We start from the raw sequence: 18,330 nt of genomic DNA, 5'->3' as shown, positions 1-18,330 counted from the left end.
AGGTGATTTATGTTGACAATTTATATACCGCTTAATTATGATGGTATACAAGAAACTCGGTACGATGCAAACAAAAACCCAGCTAAAATTGATCAGACTTCAGTTAAAATGTCTGCTGGGATAATAATTTTGAAAAGGCATTCAGTTGGTGCTAGCAGTTCATCTGGGAGGAGTTTCATAAAATTGGACGTACAATAATGAATGCAGCACAGCTCCTGGTGGAAATGAGCCATGGGGGACCAATAACAGTGACTCCCTCAAAGACCAAACAGAGATATAAGCTTGTTCCCAAGGTATCCTGCAGCTAAGTTGCTAAGGGTTCTATAAATTAATATGAGAACCTTGAAGCTGGCTTGGGAGCATAAGGACAGACAATTCAAGCTTTTGAGCACTGGACATATGTGATAGATTAGGTGTGTTTCAGTCCAACAACACCTGAAGGTTAGTCAGTACTCCTGTTGTAAGCAATTCTGAGTTAGATGGACCACTGCACTTCTTATGTTCCTATGATCTAAAGCAGAAAGAGACACATACTCAAGCCATCAGTCAAGAAAAGAAGAAGAACAAAGACTTGTACTCTCATTAAACACCCACAGCAAATGTGATCTCTCCTGTGGCTGTTCTACTTACCTCTGGATATAAAAGCTAACTCAAAGAGGCCTTGAATTTCAAACACAAACTGCAAGCTTCTCCGTGCAATATGTAGACAGGGAGTAGGAGAAGAGAGAGAAAGATTGCTGACAACTGCAAGGCAAATATCCACCCCATTCCAAGCCCCCTACATCTACCTGGAAGCAATTACCCATGGAAGGCAAGAAGAAGCACATCTCTCCCTGGGTTTGCTTCCTGACAGCTGGAATTCTAATCCTTTATAACAAAACTGCTCCCTTATGCTTTGAAAAAAAGGGGGGAGCCACACTCTCTCTCCTCTTAATCTCTAGTAAAAATAGAGTCAGAATGGTTTTGAAGCACCTGGATTTTCATGGATTCTTTCCTGGTCATTCATGTACCCAACAGGAATTATCTAATGGCAACCAAGATGGAAATTCTGGCGGCCGAGAAGAAAAGTCGCCATTTCAATGGAAATCAGGAGCAAAATCGTAATCTGCCATTGGCGAAAGAAAGAAAGAAAGAAAGAAAGAAAGAAAGAAAGAAAGAAAGAAAGAAAGAAAAAGAAAGAAGAAGCTTATTTGTGTACAGCTTCCCAAGCAAAAGGCAAAGAAAGACCTCGTGTTGACTTTAGGCTGACACAAAGGAATCCTTAATCCTTTCATGGGAACTAAATCACCCCAGCACAAACCCCAAAAGACCCGGGAGAAGCAAGTCTCCCCTGTCAATGTGAGGTTCATTCACAAACAAAGAGATGGCATGAATCAAACTAAGTAAGTAAACAAAATAAGAACCTGAGGTGGGGTGGGGAGAGAATAAGGAGAAAGGGGGGAGAAAGGAAGGGGGAAATGTGCCCCCTCTCTATCCATCACTGCCTGTTTCTTCATCTGAAGGAGAGCAGCGCCTTCTCCCTGGTCACTGTCTCTTCCTCCGAAATGTGGCTTCCATTTCTGTTTGACTCCTTTCTAAAGATCAGGCATCCTTGCATTCCACACACTCAAAAGAAGGCATTAGCAAAATAGAGATGCACTCACCATGTTTACTGGGGGGGGGGAGCATAGGGTGGGGAGATTCGACCTGTTTGAACAAATACAGTCTTCCCACCCACCCCACTTGCCATCCCCGATTTTGACCTCTTCTCAATGTAAAAAGAAGCTCATCTGTGTATGCAAAGACAAATAAATCTACAGTATTTAGCTTCCCCCCTCTCTGTCTCCCCCATCCCTCTAAAAAGGGGCAGGGAGGGGGAATTCCCTTAGTTCATAACTTCAAAGGGATGCTAATACATGAAACAGGACCAGTGCTCCATTATGCAATTAAAAATAGATATAATTCAATATACATCAAAGTCATTTCAGAAGGAGCAGCATAATTGCCAAGAGGATCACAGACCTAATGAGTGGGCTTGAACATTAAGCCTTGCATCTATTCCGAAGGCTAGAGAGACACTGGCCGGGGATGGGGGAGGCAGGGGAGCGCACACAGAATAATCCATCGCAAAACACAAGCTACACATTAAAAATAAGCCAGTAAGCAGTATGAATCATGAACGAGAACGGAAAAAAATAAAAATAAAAAATCCATCACAACGTAGTCACTCTTTAAAAATATGCTGGTAAGAAATATGGATCACATATAGTAGCGCCAGAAGACCAGTATCAAAATAGCAGGAAGTGACAGTGTTAAAATAAAAAGCTTTCCTCCTTGCATACTCCTAACAACTAACTGATCTGTTTGCTAACCCACATTTCTTTTAGCCAGGAAGCAAGACCCATCCATTCCATTGGAGTTTTACAGAGGTATGCATAGGGTTGCAATAGGAGACTTGAGAGGGATAATGACTTAAATTAAGAAATAATTAGGTTTCCGTGTCAATGAGGCAGTGTGGTGTAGTGGTTAAGAGTAGTAGACTCGTAATCTGGGGAACCAGGTTCGTGTCTCCGCTCCTCCACATGCAGCTGCTGGGTGACCTTGGACTAGTCACACTTCTCTGAAGTCTCTCAGCCCCACTCACCTCACAGAGTGTTTGTTGTGGGGGAGGAAGGGAAAGGAGAATGTTAGCCGCTTTGAGACTCCTTCGGGGAGTGAAAAGCGGGATATTAAATCCAAACTCTTCTTCTTCTTCTAATCTTGCCACCCCCATGCCCCAAAAGGTAAACTCAAAGGAACTTACAAAAACAAGAGTAGGAACAACTATAAGTCTCCCAAAAATATGTATAAAAGAGAAGATCCAACTCAACCTGACCCCACTAAAACATAAGGAGAAAATTAAGATCCAAAGGCCTGTGTAAATAAATTGTTGTTCCCTAGTGTCTAGAAACAGGTAGTGATGGCGCCAGGTTTGTCTTGCCAGGGAGAGCATTCCAAAAACAGGGAGCCCCCATGGAGAAGGTGTCAACCCCCCCCCCTCCACACCTCCTTTGGAGAGGGGACATTTAGAAAGATCTCAGCCAAGGATCCATCCGTGGTTCTCAAAGTGTTCTGGAAACCAAAAGCCCTGTTTTTTCATTTCTGTTAAGACCAAGATTCCCCAACCCATGGCTAATAATCTGAGCTACATTTTGCAGACCCCCTCTTCCATCTCCAAGTACCTGAATACAGGGTTTGGCCTTTTGACTTGGGGGGGGGCACATGCAAGTGGGAGGGAGAGCAAGGAACAGCAGTGTTGAAAAGGCTGACATATGATGCATGAGATAAGAGCGACTGCAATTAAGACCATGTGCTCTGTTGCACAGAAATATTTACAAATCACCTCAGAAGCAAGTGATGTGTCTGTTGAAAAAGCCCACATAGCTCACGGTCACAAATTACAGAATGTAGATTTTGTGTGTGTGTGTGTGTGTGTGTGTGTGTGTGTGTGAGAGAGAGAGAGAGAGAGAGAGAGAGATAAGAAATTTCTATGGTTGTGTTATGGTTTTCAAGTTCTGTGATAGCTGAAGGGTTATAATTACCTTTTTGAACACTTACACACACACACACACACACACACACACACACACACACCGATAACCCAAAATACATTTTTGTACCATTTTGCAAAGAAATGACATTTTGCTAACACAAGGGCAATGAAAACCCAGGGTTTTCTTCAAGCAGATCTTGCAACCGCACAAATTCCCTATCAGACACCCCACTAATGATGATGCTGTCGAATGAGCACAACGCATGCATTGCTCCTTGTTTACATCCTGTATCGGTGGCAGTTTCTCTGTAGGAGTGACTAGTTCTTATCTCCTATACAACAATCATTCATTTATGCTTCTGCCTTAGTTCAGCAACTAACAAGTTCAAAACCAAGAGCAGTTTAGGGGTATCTGAGAGGATGATATGATGAAGCATGACCTGCCCAAAGTTAAAGGTGAAGAAGAGGAACTTCTGGCCAAAAAAGAAGAAGGTGTTTTCGCATGGCTTTGGCAGTTTTAAGTATATAAACTATGCTTATTCTGCCCTTAAATAAATTGTGCATTCGCTGTTCCTGGCATTGCCTGTATAGGCATCTCAAGGTATGAATCTGCTTTCTACTGAGACACGTCATTGGTTCACCTAGAGTAGATTATGGGCATCTTGTCTACTTCGACTGCCCACAGCTCTCCTTTGTTTTGTTTCATGTGGAAGGGCCCTTCCCATCACCTGATCCTTTTAATCTGGAGCTATTAGGGATCAAGCAAAGCATTCCACCATTAAGATGCAGCCCCACCTCTACAAAGGCTGCCTGGCTTTTTCAGGATACAACACTCTGCGAAAGAATGCCCTCTCTATGCTACTTCATTTGCTCAACAAAATCCAGGAGGGATGAGAAAACCAGAAGTTAAAAAGTGTCTCGCCACTGAATTAACCAACTTACCAGCCTCCAGACAAGAGTAATCAAAAATCGGAACACTGCACACAAAATTCTGACACCACAATGCACCACTGCAATGCTTGCTATGATCTCCATTATAAAGACAAACCACAGAGCCTAGGGCTTACTGATCAGAAGGTTGGCGGTTCGAATCCCTGCGACGGGGTGAGCTCCTGTTGCTCAGTCCCTGCTCCTGCCCACCTAGCAGTTCAAAAGCATGTCAAAAGTGCAAGTAGATAAATAGGTACCGCTCTGGTGCGTTTCCATGCACTGCTCTGGTTCACCAGAAGTGGCTTTGTCATGCTGGCCACATGAGCCGGAAGCTGTACGCCGGTTCCCTCGGCCAGTAAAGCAAGATGAGCGCCGCAACCCCAGAGTCGGACACGACTGGACCTAATGGTCAGGGGTCCCTTTACCTTTATCCACTCATTTGTTCAGCTTTTGAATACTGTTATTTTTATTGCAGTTGTACCCCATTTCATGACTTTTGCATCACTTTGATGCATGATTCACCCTTGTCAGATAAGATCAAAGTGATAATAATTGCAGCACAGGTCTGTTCACAAAGCTTTCTCCCACACATACACACACCATTCATCAAATAGGCACCCAAGTTGTATTTTTTGCCTTTGAATCTTAATTTTAGGAACAAATGGCAACCCTCCACTGGCCATATAGCAGTAGCACCATCTTGACCTGTCTCTCCTATGGTTGAACCTCAACAGTAGACTCCATTTGCCCCCACCCCAAAGTTCCAGTTGGCCTATTAATAGTCAGGGGCCCCTTTACCTTTACCTTTAATGGAACAATGCATTTGTTAAAACTGTGTTTCTTCCTGTCTCTTATTGATTGACTCCACCAGACAAAGCTGCAGGTAACAACTGCTGCCACACACATTCCAGATATCATGTAACGGTAACTGCCTGCCCTCCAAACTGGCTATTAACAATTCTGTATCCATCACACAAGCTGATCAAGAGGCAAAGCGCATTTAAACATTCCCCAAATCGACGTGTTAGTGAAATGAGCTCAAAACTGAAGCCTGTTTAATGCTCTTTCTGAACACATTACGAATTCATGCCTCCTGGCCATCCAGATATACTTTATGAAATCTTTCATGTGCACCATACATTAAAAGCATTATGACACCCACTTTAACAGTCACAGCTGTGAACGGTAGTTTCTTAAGGGTGCTGAGTTTCTAGGAGACCCCTATTTCTCTCACAGAACTACAGTTCCCAGAGTGGTTTAACAATCCCTCTTCCCAGGGAACTCTGTGAATTGCAGCTCGAAGAAGAAGAAGAAGAAGAAGAGGAGGAGGAGGAGGAGGAGGAGGAGGAGGAGGAGGAGGAAGAAGAAGAAGAAGAAGAAGAAGAAGAAGAAGAAGAGGAGGAGGAGGAGGTTGGATTTGATATCCCGCTTTATCACTACCCGAAGGAGTCTCAAAGCGGCTAACATTCTCCTTTCCCTTCCTCCCTCACAACAAACACTCTGTGAGGTGAGTGAGGCTGAGAGACCTCAGAGAAGTGTGACTAGCCCAAGGTCACCCAGCAGCTGCATGTGGAGGAGTGGAGACACGAACCCAGTTCACCAGATTATGAGTCTACTGCTCTTAACCACTACTACACCACACTGGCCCTATATGAGGGGGATTGAGGCCTCCTAATAACGCTACAGCTCCCAGGATGCCTTTTTTTGGGGGGGGGGAGAGGGAAGCCATGACTGTTACAGTGGCACCATCATGTTTAAAATATTTGTGTGGTGCTGGTGTGTTATTTAGATTTCTAACGGTTTTTAAATAAATACTTTTTCAGCAGAATAGCTCAAAAATACCAAACATCTGGGAGAGCCTCAGGAAATACTGGAGATGCTGAGCACAAAACCTTTGGTTTAATTTGTGGCTGCACATACAGAGATGTGATACAGCAAGCAGGAAGGCCTGGAATAATATCTGGGAGGATTATACCCTTACCTTTGTTTGCAACAGTGTTGAACAACTTTTCAGAACTGGAGTCGGAGACCTAAAAAAACAACAATGGAAAAGAAAGACACATTAGATTGTTAAGTCAAGAATATACCAACATGAAGGTAGTGGGGGGATATTTATTGTTTTACACTTCAAGGGCACAAAAAAAGAGATTTTAAGGCACAGAGAGAAATAAATTATGGTGGAGGAGTGTGAAATATGGATCTTAAACCCTACATGCCCAGAAGATGGTGCTATTTGCCCATGTCTTAATTCCTACAGTAGTAGATCTGGCAGTGTTTTCTGGGGTTCAGGGAGAGAACGCTGAATATTTCTGCGGGTCTGTTTTTAATTGTTGCATATTCAAATCAGCAGCAGCATGCACGCATGCACAAACATATATTTTGTGTGTGTGTGTGTGTGTGTTTTCTCAATACAATACGAACTCTAAGCAATTACAAACCACATTGCAATCCGAGAGAGCTATGGCAATAATCATTTGTATCCCGTTCCATCCAAGCAGACCTGAGAAGGCATACATGAAGCTATTCATCTGAAGGCAGACCCTCTGAAGTAGGTTAGACAGAGGCATGCTTAGCCTGCTCACGACTGAGCGCAGATTTAAATTTCCACGCCGGTGATAATCTGATCTCACAAACAACCACAGCGGGTCCTCCATACGAACTCCTTGACTTCCTTTAAGACATCTTAGGCCAAGGACAGGAAAGCAGTGGCTTTCCCATCTCTGCCTTAGTACCTGTTCATTAACCAAACTTGGAACATTTCAGAACGTCTGCGCCTCACCTGCTGTGGGATGTTTCATCAGACCAAGCCGCAGATGGTTGCCACCGTCTCAAAGGTGCATTAATCTTGGTCAAAATAAGCAGGATGAAAAAAAAAACCCTTTTCTCAGTTGAATTGATAACTACGATTATAACAATAAAAAAATACCATTGCGTGTGTTTCTTAATCATGATGCCAAATTTGAAATAAAATGCGTACGGTTTTAATCAGCCATTCCGGAGCTTTGTTTACAAGAGAGCTCATTTGCTGTTCGACATTATACAAGCAGACTGGAAGCCACCTGAACACTAATCTCACCTCTTAAATCTCTCTGAAGACTTCCTGAAAAGCGAACCCCACCCCCAATGATAAAAGGAGAAAAGCAGCCTCCATTGAGCAAATCTATGCAAATTGATACACAAACGCACACGTTTTTAGGATATTCTGCCAAACGACAGGCATCCAGCTAATTTGTTAGCACAGTCTTCCCCAACCTGGTGCCCAGTAAATGTTTTGACTATAATTCCCAGCAGCTTCAACCATGACCAGCATCGCTGACCATTAGCCATGTTGCTTGGGACTGGCAAGAGTTGGAATCCAGACAGCACATTGACTAGCCCTGCCATGATGCAATCCTGTGCATGTTTTTTTGAAAGTGAGTCCCGCTCTCTTCAGCAGAATAAGCGTACACACCAAACGGCAGGCTCCCACGGTTGTAGCCACAGGAATATAGTCTCTCTTTCTAACCAGTCTTTTAATCCACAATTGCCTTCTCATTTGAACCCTCTTATTTCACTCACGGAGCACGTTTACGAATGCAAAATATGTCAGGTAGTAGTATATTGTGGGGCTCAGATTCAACAGCTTCTGCGGCCGCCAGATTACGTTCCAAAGCCTAAGAGATTCACAAGCATAGCTGCAGTCAAGACCCACCATCTATAGATGCTCATAGGAAATTGCTTTCATGAGTGGGAAAAGATGCCATTCCAGCCATTAAGATTTCCTGCTAGCAATTAGTGTGAGAGAAAGAGAAAGCTTTGTGCATGTGAAAAACAAATTAAGAACTCGACAAAAGCCAGCTATTTGCGCTCTATGCTTCTGCAAACAATGGATAAATGGTAAGTTAAATTGAACGTTAATATGTAGCGTATGAAGAAATTAAAGCCACACTCATACATTTGTGAACATCAGGGATACTAGCTACTTGTTTCTACAGCTGATCCTACATACCGGTATGTTAACTTATAGGTAAGTTCTAACAGGGATTACACTGAATTTTTTTTACACAGAACTGCATCCTTTATTTATCATTGAAAAGCCAACCGAAAAGACCAAAAATGTTTTTATTTACTAGTAATTCTTCATTTGGTGTGTTGTTTTTTTAAGGCTTTAGTCTCAGTATTCTGAGATTTCAGCAGATTAAAACTCCTTGTGTTTAGGACGCAGCAATACTAAATACATTCCGCCGCCGTCACCCCCCCCCCCAAATTGCAAATGTTGGGTGTATTACCTGCAGACAGATCCATCCTGCAGAACAGCCAAGCAAATCAACCAGAGAGAAGTTTGCCTTCAAGAGGAGAGGAGTCACCCAGTTTCACCCAATTTGAGAGATTCCTCATTGCTTTCCTAACCTTGCCATTCAACCGGATCTGCGATGCAAAAAAACCCCAGCTTTCCACACTGGCTTCATCCGCTGCCATGCGTTCGAATTCAGCTCTCCCCCAGAGATGCAAAACAATGCTTGGAGCGCATGTTGTGTGCTCATTCCTCCCCTATTAAATTTGCAACTTTCAATAGTTTAAACTTTAAAGGAACCTTACAGACTGAAATTATTGTAAAAACCATGTTACAGTATTTTGATACTTCGAATGCACAAGGTAACATGCCTTTAACACATCCACCCTACTTCTGGGGTGGGGTGGGGTGGGGAGAGCTCCCTCATGTTTGCGGTGACAGCAAATAATTAAGAAAAACACCATTTATCTATGGAAGACTCCTGCAGCCTCTGGCAGAAACCCTTTCTCAACACTGCTGCTGAGGTTGCTTGGGATGTTTGCAAATCACAACACAACACAAAACTGATATTCCGTCCGACATTGTGCTCAGAGTCATAGCATGCTCCCCAACACCATTTAAGAAATAAAGTATTGAGGGGAAAGGACACCTGAGAGGCAAAGGAGGACACTTGCCCTGAACAGGAGGCATTTGGGAACTCCCTTACAAATGATCCGATTCATTTCCTCCTTTAGTCAAATTGCAGAGTGCAAACCTCTGTTCTTTTATACTGAATGATTTCCTATTTTCTTCAGCAAAGAGAAGCTGGAGAAGCCAAGATAAGAAGGTGTCAAATGGGTCCCACTTTCAAATGAACTCAAGTTTTTTATATATACAAATAATAATAATAATAATAATAATAATAATAATAATAATAATAACAGGGAGAGGCATGGGGGATGATGGGCAGGAAATCAATTTATTAGCAGCAGCAGGAGGAGGAAATTAACCCTCTCCAGGAGAGGAACAGGCAACAGGATCTGCAGAGTTCCATTTATCAAAGGCCATTTTTGGATGGGAAATTATAATTCTGATGTGGGTAGGATTTCATGACCAATAAACGGGGCCTCTTTTGCAAGGCGGCAGGAGGGGGACGGGTCCTTTCATTTCTTTTCTTCTCAAGGCCTTCTTTCAAAAGGCGATGGGAAACGCTCATCCTGCTTGTTTGCCATTGGGGAGCCAAGTGTGTTCGGATGCACTAACGCTGAGTTCGAATGCATTTGGACAAGCAAGTCTCTCGACAGATAGAGATAACGAACGTAAGACTCTGCCTCATCCTAAGTCAGACCACGGGGTACATCTGGCTCAGTGCTGCTTACACTGACTGGCAGCAGCTCTCCAGGATTTCAGACAGGGAGTCTCTCTCCCAATCGTACCTGGAGATGCTGGGGATTGAACCGGGGACTTCCTGCATGTGAGGCAGATGCTCTACCCCCAAGCTATGACCCTTGCTCCCCCAGCAGTGCCTTCAATCCAATCCCTCTTTTGACAAAAGCCTCATCAGCTCTTCTGGCTACAGACATTGTGTGAGCAAAGATGAGTTTGGGGAGGGAGGGAGCCATCATCTCCCTCCCTCCCTCTCTCTTTCATTTTCTTCTTGCCTTTAAGGTTAAACCTTTTAGCTCCCAAGCACCCCCCCCCACCTCCTTCATTCCCCTTGGACTCCAAACGTTAAAAGTCAGCAAACCTCCAGGCTAAGGAAAATCAGTTCCTCCTCTCTTCCATCAAGGAATTTATTGCCATACAGGGGGATGTATTACTCAAAAAATATTTCCTGTCCAGACAGAAAAAGGGTTGGCGCTTTTCTTTCTTGGCATAAGCCAAGGCCAGGCACTTGCAAAAACATCAGCTCTGACATGAAAGGCTTTTTGAAAGTGGGATCCAGCCACCGCAAGCCACCTCCCGCCTAAAGGGAGGGGGGGGATGAGAATCCTCCAAGCCATAATTAGGGGCCGAGAGACTGCTTTGCATCAAGGAATGCCTGCCCTCGCAGAACAGAGACTCTACACGCTGCAACCTATTAGCTGAGTGCGCAGAGATCCCCTTCCTCTGCTCTCGGCCCATGAGCACACGATCGGGGGGGGGGGGGGGCGCAACACCCAGCTGCTTTTCCATTCATCCTCCCAACCCAGGGACCTATTTTCCCCACAATCAATCCTAACCATCTTCCCAGAGAGTAAGAATGCATCCTCTCCGTTCCTCAGACACCCCGTTCTTCCGACACCACACAGATGGAGGCAAAGCAGAGACAATGGAAGTTCTGGTTGTGTTCAGAGACCTGAAAGAAGGCATACGACATGTTCTGTGGACATATATCTGGTCCAAGAGACCCACAGCAGGTCAGGAGATATATGTATCTCACTGCAAGACCACTGCAAGGACGCCAACGTATTGAGGGTGATGGTACTTTACCATACCATAATCCAGTCTCTGGAGAGAGAGAAAATCACCCATCCACATAGCCCAAGTAAATGTCAAAAAAAAGAAGGCCATTGTGGTGTATGGAAGAGAACTCTACATTTTGACCTTGGTTGAAATCACTACTCAGTCACAAAGCATACTGGGAGACCTTGGGTCAGCCACTACCTCTCTTTCAACCTAACCTACCTCACAGGGGTATCGTGAGGACTGGGAAGGGAGCAACAGTAAGTGTGTGTTTTGTGCGTCCCCCTGGATTTCTTGGAGGTAAAGCAAGATAAAAGGAATAAGTAGCAGCAGCAGCAGCAGCAGCAGCAGCAACAACAACAACAACACCTTTTTCGCTGTGACAGAGGATAGCCGCTGTGTTTATCTACATCAGAAGACCCAGACAGCAGAGGGATTGACCAGGCATGGTCTGAAAAACAGACGATAAGGCAACTTGGCGGAAATCAAAGCAGGCTGAGGAACGGCAAGATAGGGAAAGCCATGAACTAAATTTTGAAAAGAGGTGCCCACACCAGGCAGGAGAGCCTGCAGTGAGATTAACCCCATAACAAAGTAGTGTGCTTGACAGGCTATGTGGAGATGCAAGAGAAATACTATTTTGGGTGGGAGTGCAACAGCGCTTTATTTATTTATTTATTGCTATGTACCTTCCATAAGCAAGCACCACAGAAAAGGAAGGAAGGAAGGGGGATCACTTTGGAGTTAATTCCTTATGCACAAACGCCAGCCTAGCCTCAGTTAGGATGTAACAGCAGTAGCGTGGTATAATAATGAGGATATGTGTGCCATATACACCCAAAGGAAAACGCCACCAAGCCCATCAGGGGGAGAGAGAGAGAGTTTGAGGATGTCAAACTCATTCCGTCTCCAAAACCTTCCCAATCCAGCTTCCACGCTCAAGCACAACAGGACAGAGCAGGAAATTAAGTGTCTCCTTTCAATTATTTTAAAAGCCAGTAAGCCAAGACGTGGAAACGGCTCTCTCATCTATTCAACAAGAGCCCTCCAGATACTGCAACACTGTTCCCAAACAGACTTCCAAGAGCAAACTGGTTGTTGTTGTTGATGTTGTTTTCCCAACGGAAGAGGACACCCTCTTCTGCACTGATGGATTGGGTTGGCTTTGTTTTCTTTTAGATGAGGAAGGGACAGAGGTGATATGACAGGCTTGTGGCTGTGGGACAAACCTGCCCAGCCCTCCCCACCACCACGGGTATTTTTCTTGAGGGTGGTGGGCAAAAAGGCACATCCCCCCCATCCTTTCAACTTGCGCCATTTCAGCGCGGATTGCAAGCTAGCTACAAGGAATTCTGATTCCAAGAAGAAAATAGGGGAGAGAAGCACAGAAACAACAGCCTCCGCAAGACCATGGTTTGTGGCAGGTCTGGGGGGCAATTTTCAATGCACGAAGCCGCTGCCCCCATACACACACACATTGTACTAAACCAAGTAAGCCCCCCTCTCACCAGACACAAACGGTGCGTGAAAGAAAGCAAAGGTACAATCCACACAGATACACAGAGACACGCACAACACCTAGTGGGTCGTTCAAATTTTGCCCCGAGCGCAACTGCATGAGGCCATTTACCTGATCGCGCAAAGGGTTAACCCCAATTGACAGCCCCCAAGTTCATGGTGTTGTTGTTGTTATTTTATTTTTTTTAGAGGGGCGTGGTGGAGATTGAGTCTCCGACAAACTCGGATCCCTTCTGCTCAGAAGAAACGCTTATTCCCAAAAGAAAAACCAAACTATTCCATCCAAGAGCGAGCCTTTCCTTGTTGTAGGTCTTCCAGAGTGCACGGCCATTCCGGGAGGAAGAGTTGTTGCGACGGAGTGGGTCCACGGGGTGGGTGGGGGGCGTAATCGCCGGTCCTTCGTTGGTTAGGGAGGAAGAAGAAACCGCCGAAGGGCTAAAGCGGCTAAGGAAGAGGAGGGGCTGGGGTGGAAATCAGAGGCCGTGCTGGGGGATTCCAGCCGGCAGGAGAAAGGGAAGCATGTGCGCTCAGGGCGCAAAGAACCCCTTTTGGCACCGCGCGCTTTGGAGAGGCTCCGGGCGCCCAAAGACAGCGGCGTCGGCGGCGTCGACTGTTCCCGTGTTTCCTCGCCTCCTCCAGAAGGTAAGAGAAAAGGGTGCCGGGGAGCTCCCAGATCCACCGCCTCTTGTTCGCGCACACAAAGCGCCTCTCCAAGCTGCCCCCCTCCCCGCTTCAAGTGAATTCCATGGGCACCGAGGCGCGCCGGTAGCGAAGCGATCCCATAATCCAGAAAGTCCAAAAGCTTGGCCCAAAGCGAAGGCGCCCGCCTCCCCGGAGGGCCTGGGGCTCCGGGGCAGAAGCTGCCGAGGAAAAAGCAGCGCCTGTCCGCAGGCTGCCGTGCGCCCGTTCCCTCCGACGGCTCCGCAATCTGGCACGCCTGCTTTCCCACCGCCAGCCAGCAGCGCCGCCTCGCCCGCCCGCCTGCCCGCTCCGCCCCGGCGCAGGCTCCGCCTCCTGCTCCCCGCCCCCGCCTCTTGGCTGCGCCGCGCGCCTCCCCAGTCCGGCTGCAGCCCGGAGTTTCGTTGGAAACAGCTCCCGGCGGGATAACTGCAAGGCAGCTGGCGTCCGCGTGGCAGAAAATCTCCCCGCGACGAATCCCTGAAAATAATTTCCCAGAAGGGCCCCCCCAAGCCGGAGAAGTGGATTGAGAAAGTGAAGTAATACACCCAAAGCGTCATTGAGTCAAAAAGCACCTAAGGCCACGTAGATCATAGAATTGGAAGGGACCCTGAGGACCATCTAGTCCAACCCCCTGCAAAGCAGGAATATGCAGCTGTCACAAACGGGGGTCAAACCTGCATCCATGGCATTATCAGCACCATGCTCTACCCAACTGAGCACTCCAGGCTGTCACATCTACACTTTACATTTAATGCACTATAATGCCACCTGAACACTCTGGGCTTCCTCGCCACCTGAATCCTGGGAACTAGAGTTTTCTATGGGTGCCATAGGAGCCAATTCCTAGAGGCTGAGGTCCCTTTGCCCCCCATAAAATAGTTGAGGGGCTGCCCCCCCCAGTTGATGGGCATTGCCTTTCAAATGGTGTGGGTATGCCCCAACATGTGATCAATTACGTGGGGCATGGTTTACCTCCCCCCCCCATATTTTATTCAAGTTGACCCTAAACTATTCTAGGCTGCATCAACAGAAGTATAGTGTCCAGATCAAGGGAAGTAATAGGATCACTCTATTCTGCCTTGGCCAGACCACACCTGGAATACTGTGTCCAGTTCTGGGCACCACAATTTAAGAAGGATGTTGACAAGCTGGAACGTGTACAGAGGAGGGCGACCAAGATGATCAAGGGCCTGGAAACGAAGCCTTCAAGGAGCTGGGCGTGTTTAGACTGGAAAAGAGGGGACTGAGAGGAGATATGATAGCCATCTTCAAATATCTTAAGGGCTGTCACATGGAAGAGGGAGCAAGCTTGTTTTCTCCTGCTCTGGAAGGTAGGACTCGAACCAATGGCTTCAAGTTACAAGAAAAGAGATTCCAACTAAACATACGGAAAAACTTTTTTGACAGTAAAAACTGTTTGACTCTCCTCTCTGGGAGATTTTTAAGCAGAGGTTGGATGGCCATCTGTCATGGATGCTTTGGCTGAGATTCCTGCATTGCAGGGGGTTGGACTAGATAACCCTTGGGGTCCCTTCCGGCTATAAAATACTATGATTCAACGACACCCCTGATGGGTGCTGAGAGCCCTTAGGAGGCCCCTATTCCCTTCACGGAGCTGCAATTCCCTTACTTCCCTGGGGAGAGGGTTTTGTCATTAAACCACTCTGGCAACTGTAGCTCTGTGAGGCGAATGGAATCTCCTAAGAACTCTCAGTACCCTTAGCAAACTACAGTTCCCAAGCTTCTTTGAGGAAAGCCATGACATGACTCTTTAGTGGTATGACCTTTTAATGAGGGTGAAAGAGGAGAGCGCAAAATATGGTCTGAAGCTCAACATAAAAAAAACTAAAATCATGGCCACTGGTCCCATCACCTCCTGGCAATAGAAGGGGAAGAAATGGAGGCAGTGAGAGATTTCACTTTCTTGGGCTCCATGATCACTGCAGATGGTGACAGCAGTCACGAAATTAGAAGACGCCTGCTTCTTGGGAGAAAAGCAATGACAAACCTAGACAGCATCTTAAAAAGCAAAGACATCACCCTGCCGACAAAGGTCCGTATAGTTAAAGCTATGGTTTTCCCAGTAGTAATGTACGGAAGTGAGAGCTGGACCATCAAGAAGGCAGATCGCCGAAGAATTGATGCTTTGGAATATGGTGCTGGAGGAGACTCTTGAGAGTCCCATGGACTGCAAAAAGATCAAACTTATCCATCCTTAAAGAAATCAGCCCTGAGTGCTCACTGGAAGGGCAGATCCTGAAGTTGAGGCTCCAGTACTTTGGCCACCTCATGAGAAGAGAAGACTCCCTGGAAAAGACCCTGATGTTGGGAAAGATGGAGGGCACAAGGAGAAGGGGACGACAGAGGATGAGATGGTTGGACAGTGTTCTCGAAGCTACTAACATGAGTTTGGCCAAACTGCGGGAGGCAGTGGAGGATTGGGGTGCCTGGCGCGCTCTGGTCCATGGGGTCACGAAGAGTCGGACATGACTGAACGACTGAACAACAACAACTGCTTTAAATGTATAGTGCAGTTATTTATTTAACAATTTTTTTATACTGCTTGAGTGTAGTAAAACCTGGTTGACAATAAAAATAATTTGGAAAGAAGCAGAGGCCCTTTGAGGTGAGGCAAGGTGAGGTGAAGCAATCTGAACTCTTCAAAGATTTAAAAGATACACCCAATTTCCACAGGGATTAAAAATATCCTCAATCACAGCTTGCCACATAAATGTTGAGAATTGGATTTAAACCAATGACCCCACAGTGAAACGCCCTGTAATGATGAATATGCAGCTGTCCTACACAGGGATTGAACTTGCAACCTTGGCATTATCAGCACCATGCTCTAATCAACTCAGCTATGTATTGTGGGACCTCCTGCTTATTCTGCTAAATCGGACCCTGGGATCTGGGCTCCAGAAGCCTTCCTGCATGTCACCACTGCCTAAACCATTACCACTAGTCCTGTGCACAGCCTCCTCCCCGACAGGACCCAGGAAAGACCCAACCTGTCCAGGATCTAGCCTGGATTTGGTCCCAAATCAGTTCTGGGGATAGGGCTTGTGTTTAATAAGTTTTAATCCCAAATTCAACACTTGGCCAGGAAGGGAAGGGGGACAGGCAGTGTTGCAAACTCAAGCCCAACGCAGAAGGGTTCAGTCCTGCTTCGCACGCTTGCAAAGGAGCAGCCCTCTGGACTGAGCCCCCCCGCTTAGCAGCTAGTGAGCAGAGGGTTCGATCCTGCTGGGTGCTGCTCGCCCAACATGCTGTCTGCATCATATACACCTGCAAGACAGCTTCCCCATGCAACACTCATAGCCCTGGATTGCTCCAGGCAGCTCAACTGCCAAGGGGTGTCTCAACCCAAATGGGCCCGATTGACCCAAGTTATTGTTACTACTTGAAAGAGTGTTTTTGTGGCAAAGCAGAGAGTTTATTCATGTCAGGGGGGGCCCCAGGCTCCAGTTCTATCGTAAACTAATGCTTTGAATGTCTGGAAGGAAAACGTATGGTCCTCAAGACTAGTAACTCCCTTATGGAACCAGTTACAGGTGGGTAGCCATGTTGGTCTGCCATAGTCAAAACAAAATCGAAAATTCTTTCTAGTAGCACCTTAGAGACCAACTGAGTTTGTTCCTGGTATGAGCTTTCGTGTGCATGCACACTTCTTCAGATACACGTGTATCTGAAGAGAAAGCTCATACCAGGAACAAACTCAGTTGGTCTCTAAGGTGCTACTAGAAAGAATTTTCGATTTTGTTTTCCCTTATGGAATACTCACAAATCATAGAATCCTAGAGTTGGAAGAGACCACAAGGGCCATCTAGTCCAACCCCCTGCCAAGCAGGAAACACCATCAAAGCATTCCTGACAGATGGCTGTCAATGATGGTCGTCTTTGGTTCAGGATTTGATGCTTTGAATCTGTGTGCGGAATACACAGAGATGGGCATATACTGGGGCTGGCTGTGTTGGTTGTGTGTGTGTGTGTGTGTGTGTGTGTGTGTCATTTTGACAAATACTCCTCTCTCTCTCTCTCTCTCTCTCTCTCTCTCTCTCTCTCTCTCTCTCTCTTTCTCCCCACCTCCCACCTCCCCTACCCCCGTCTTTCCTAGGGGGCTGTGACTGACAGATTAATATATGTCTAGCTACGTGTCTTCAAAATCAAAAGGAAGGTGCTGTCAGAATTGCTTGTCAGAAAACGAGATTAGGTGCACTCGTCATTTCAGAGATAAGGTTGCATTTAATGAGCACAAAAAGGCTGCTTGTGGGGGGAAGAAAAGGCAGTGGGTAGGGGGGTGGGGTGGGAAGTAGAGTGAGCCTCCCTCCCCACCCCCTACCCCCGTGTCAGCTGAGTGCTTTTTTGTACATGGCTTGATACTGCAGCACCCTGTCAAGGCCGTGATAATGGCTTTGGGGCCTATTGCACCTCTTCAGCATCAAAAGGGCCGGCGGCGTGCTACCCTGGCTTTTAAACTCTTCTCGGATGTCTCCTTAAGGGGAGAAGGAAAGGTGAGGCGTGAGGAAGGGAGGCAAAACAGATGTATATATTTGAAAACATCAACAACCGCGTGGTTAAATGGATCGCTGCTCCACACACACACACACACACACACACACACACACACAATATCTCACAGTGGGGTTTCTGTGAAATATGGAACTTGTCTAACAAGTGAAGGGTAACTAATGAGAAACAGAGCACGATCCCATTGAAACCAATTGTGTTTTGTTGTGGAAAATATTTATCAAGTGCTCATTTCCTTCAAGCCCCCATGCTGCGATTTGCTGGTTATCTAACAGAGCCGTAATCACAGCTCCGTTAGATGTGGTGTTCTGCATCCCTTCCCTTGCCCGGCTCTGTTGCTGTTTTGGTGTTGGTTGGGATGTTACTCTTAAAACCCCTCACCTGAATAGTTCCTCGGCCTCCCACCTCCCACAAGGTGAGGGTTCATATTTAAAGATTGAGCATGTTTCTCTTAGCTGTTCCT

The 18,330-nt window shown here is 46.2% G+C and overlaps 1 protein-coding gene across 1 annotated transcript in view; it reads right to left on the bottom strand.

Annotated features, from left to right (window-relative positions):
* AUTS2 (activator of transcription and developmental regulator AUTS2) overlaps positions 1-18,330 on the bottom strand; it is a 659,999-nt gene that overhangs the window by 55,688 nt on the left and 585,981 nt on the right. Inside the window, exon 6 of the mRNA XM_033171799.1 lies at positions 6,423-6,471. Within this exon, the coding sequence (XP_033027690.1) occupies positions 6,423-6,471 (49 nt within the window). The remainder of the gene's footprint in view (positions 1-6,422; positions 6,472-18,330) is intronic.

Source organism: Lacerta agilis, chromosome 15 (genome assembly GCF_009819535.1).
Source record: "Lacerta agilis isolate rLacAgi1 chromosome 15, rLacAgi1.pri, whole genome shotgun sequence".
NCBI classification, from domain to species: Eukaryota; Metazoa; Chordata; class Lepidosauria; order Squamata; family Lacertidae; genus Lacerta; species Lacerta agilis.
This window is presented reverse-complemented; position numbering and strand designations above follow the sequence as displayed.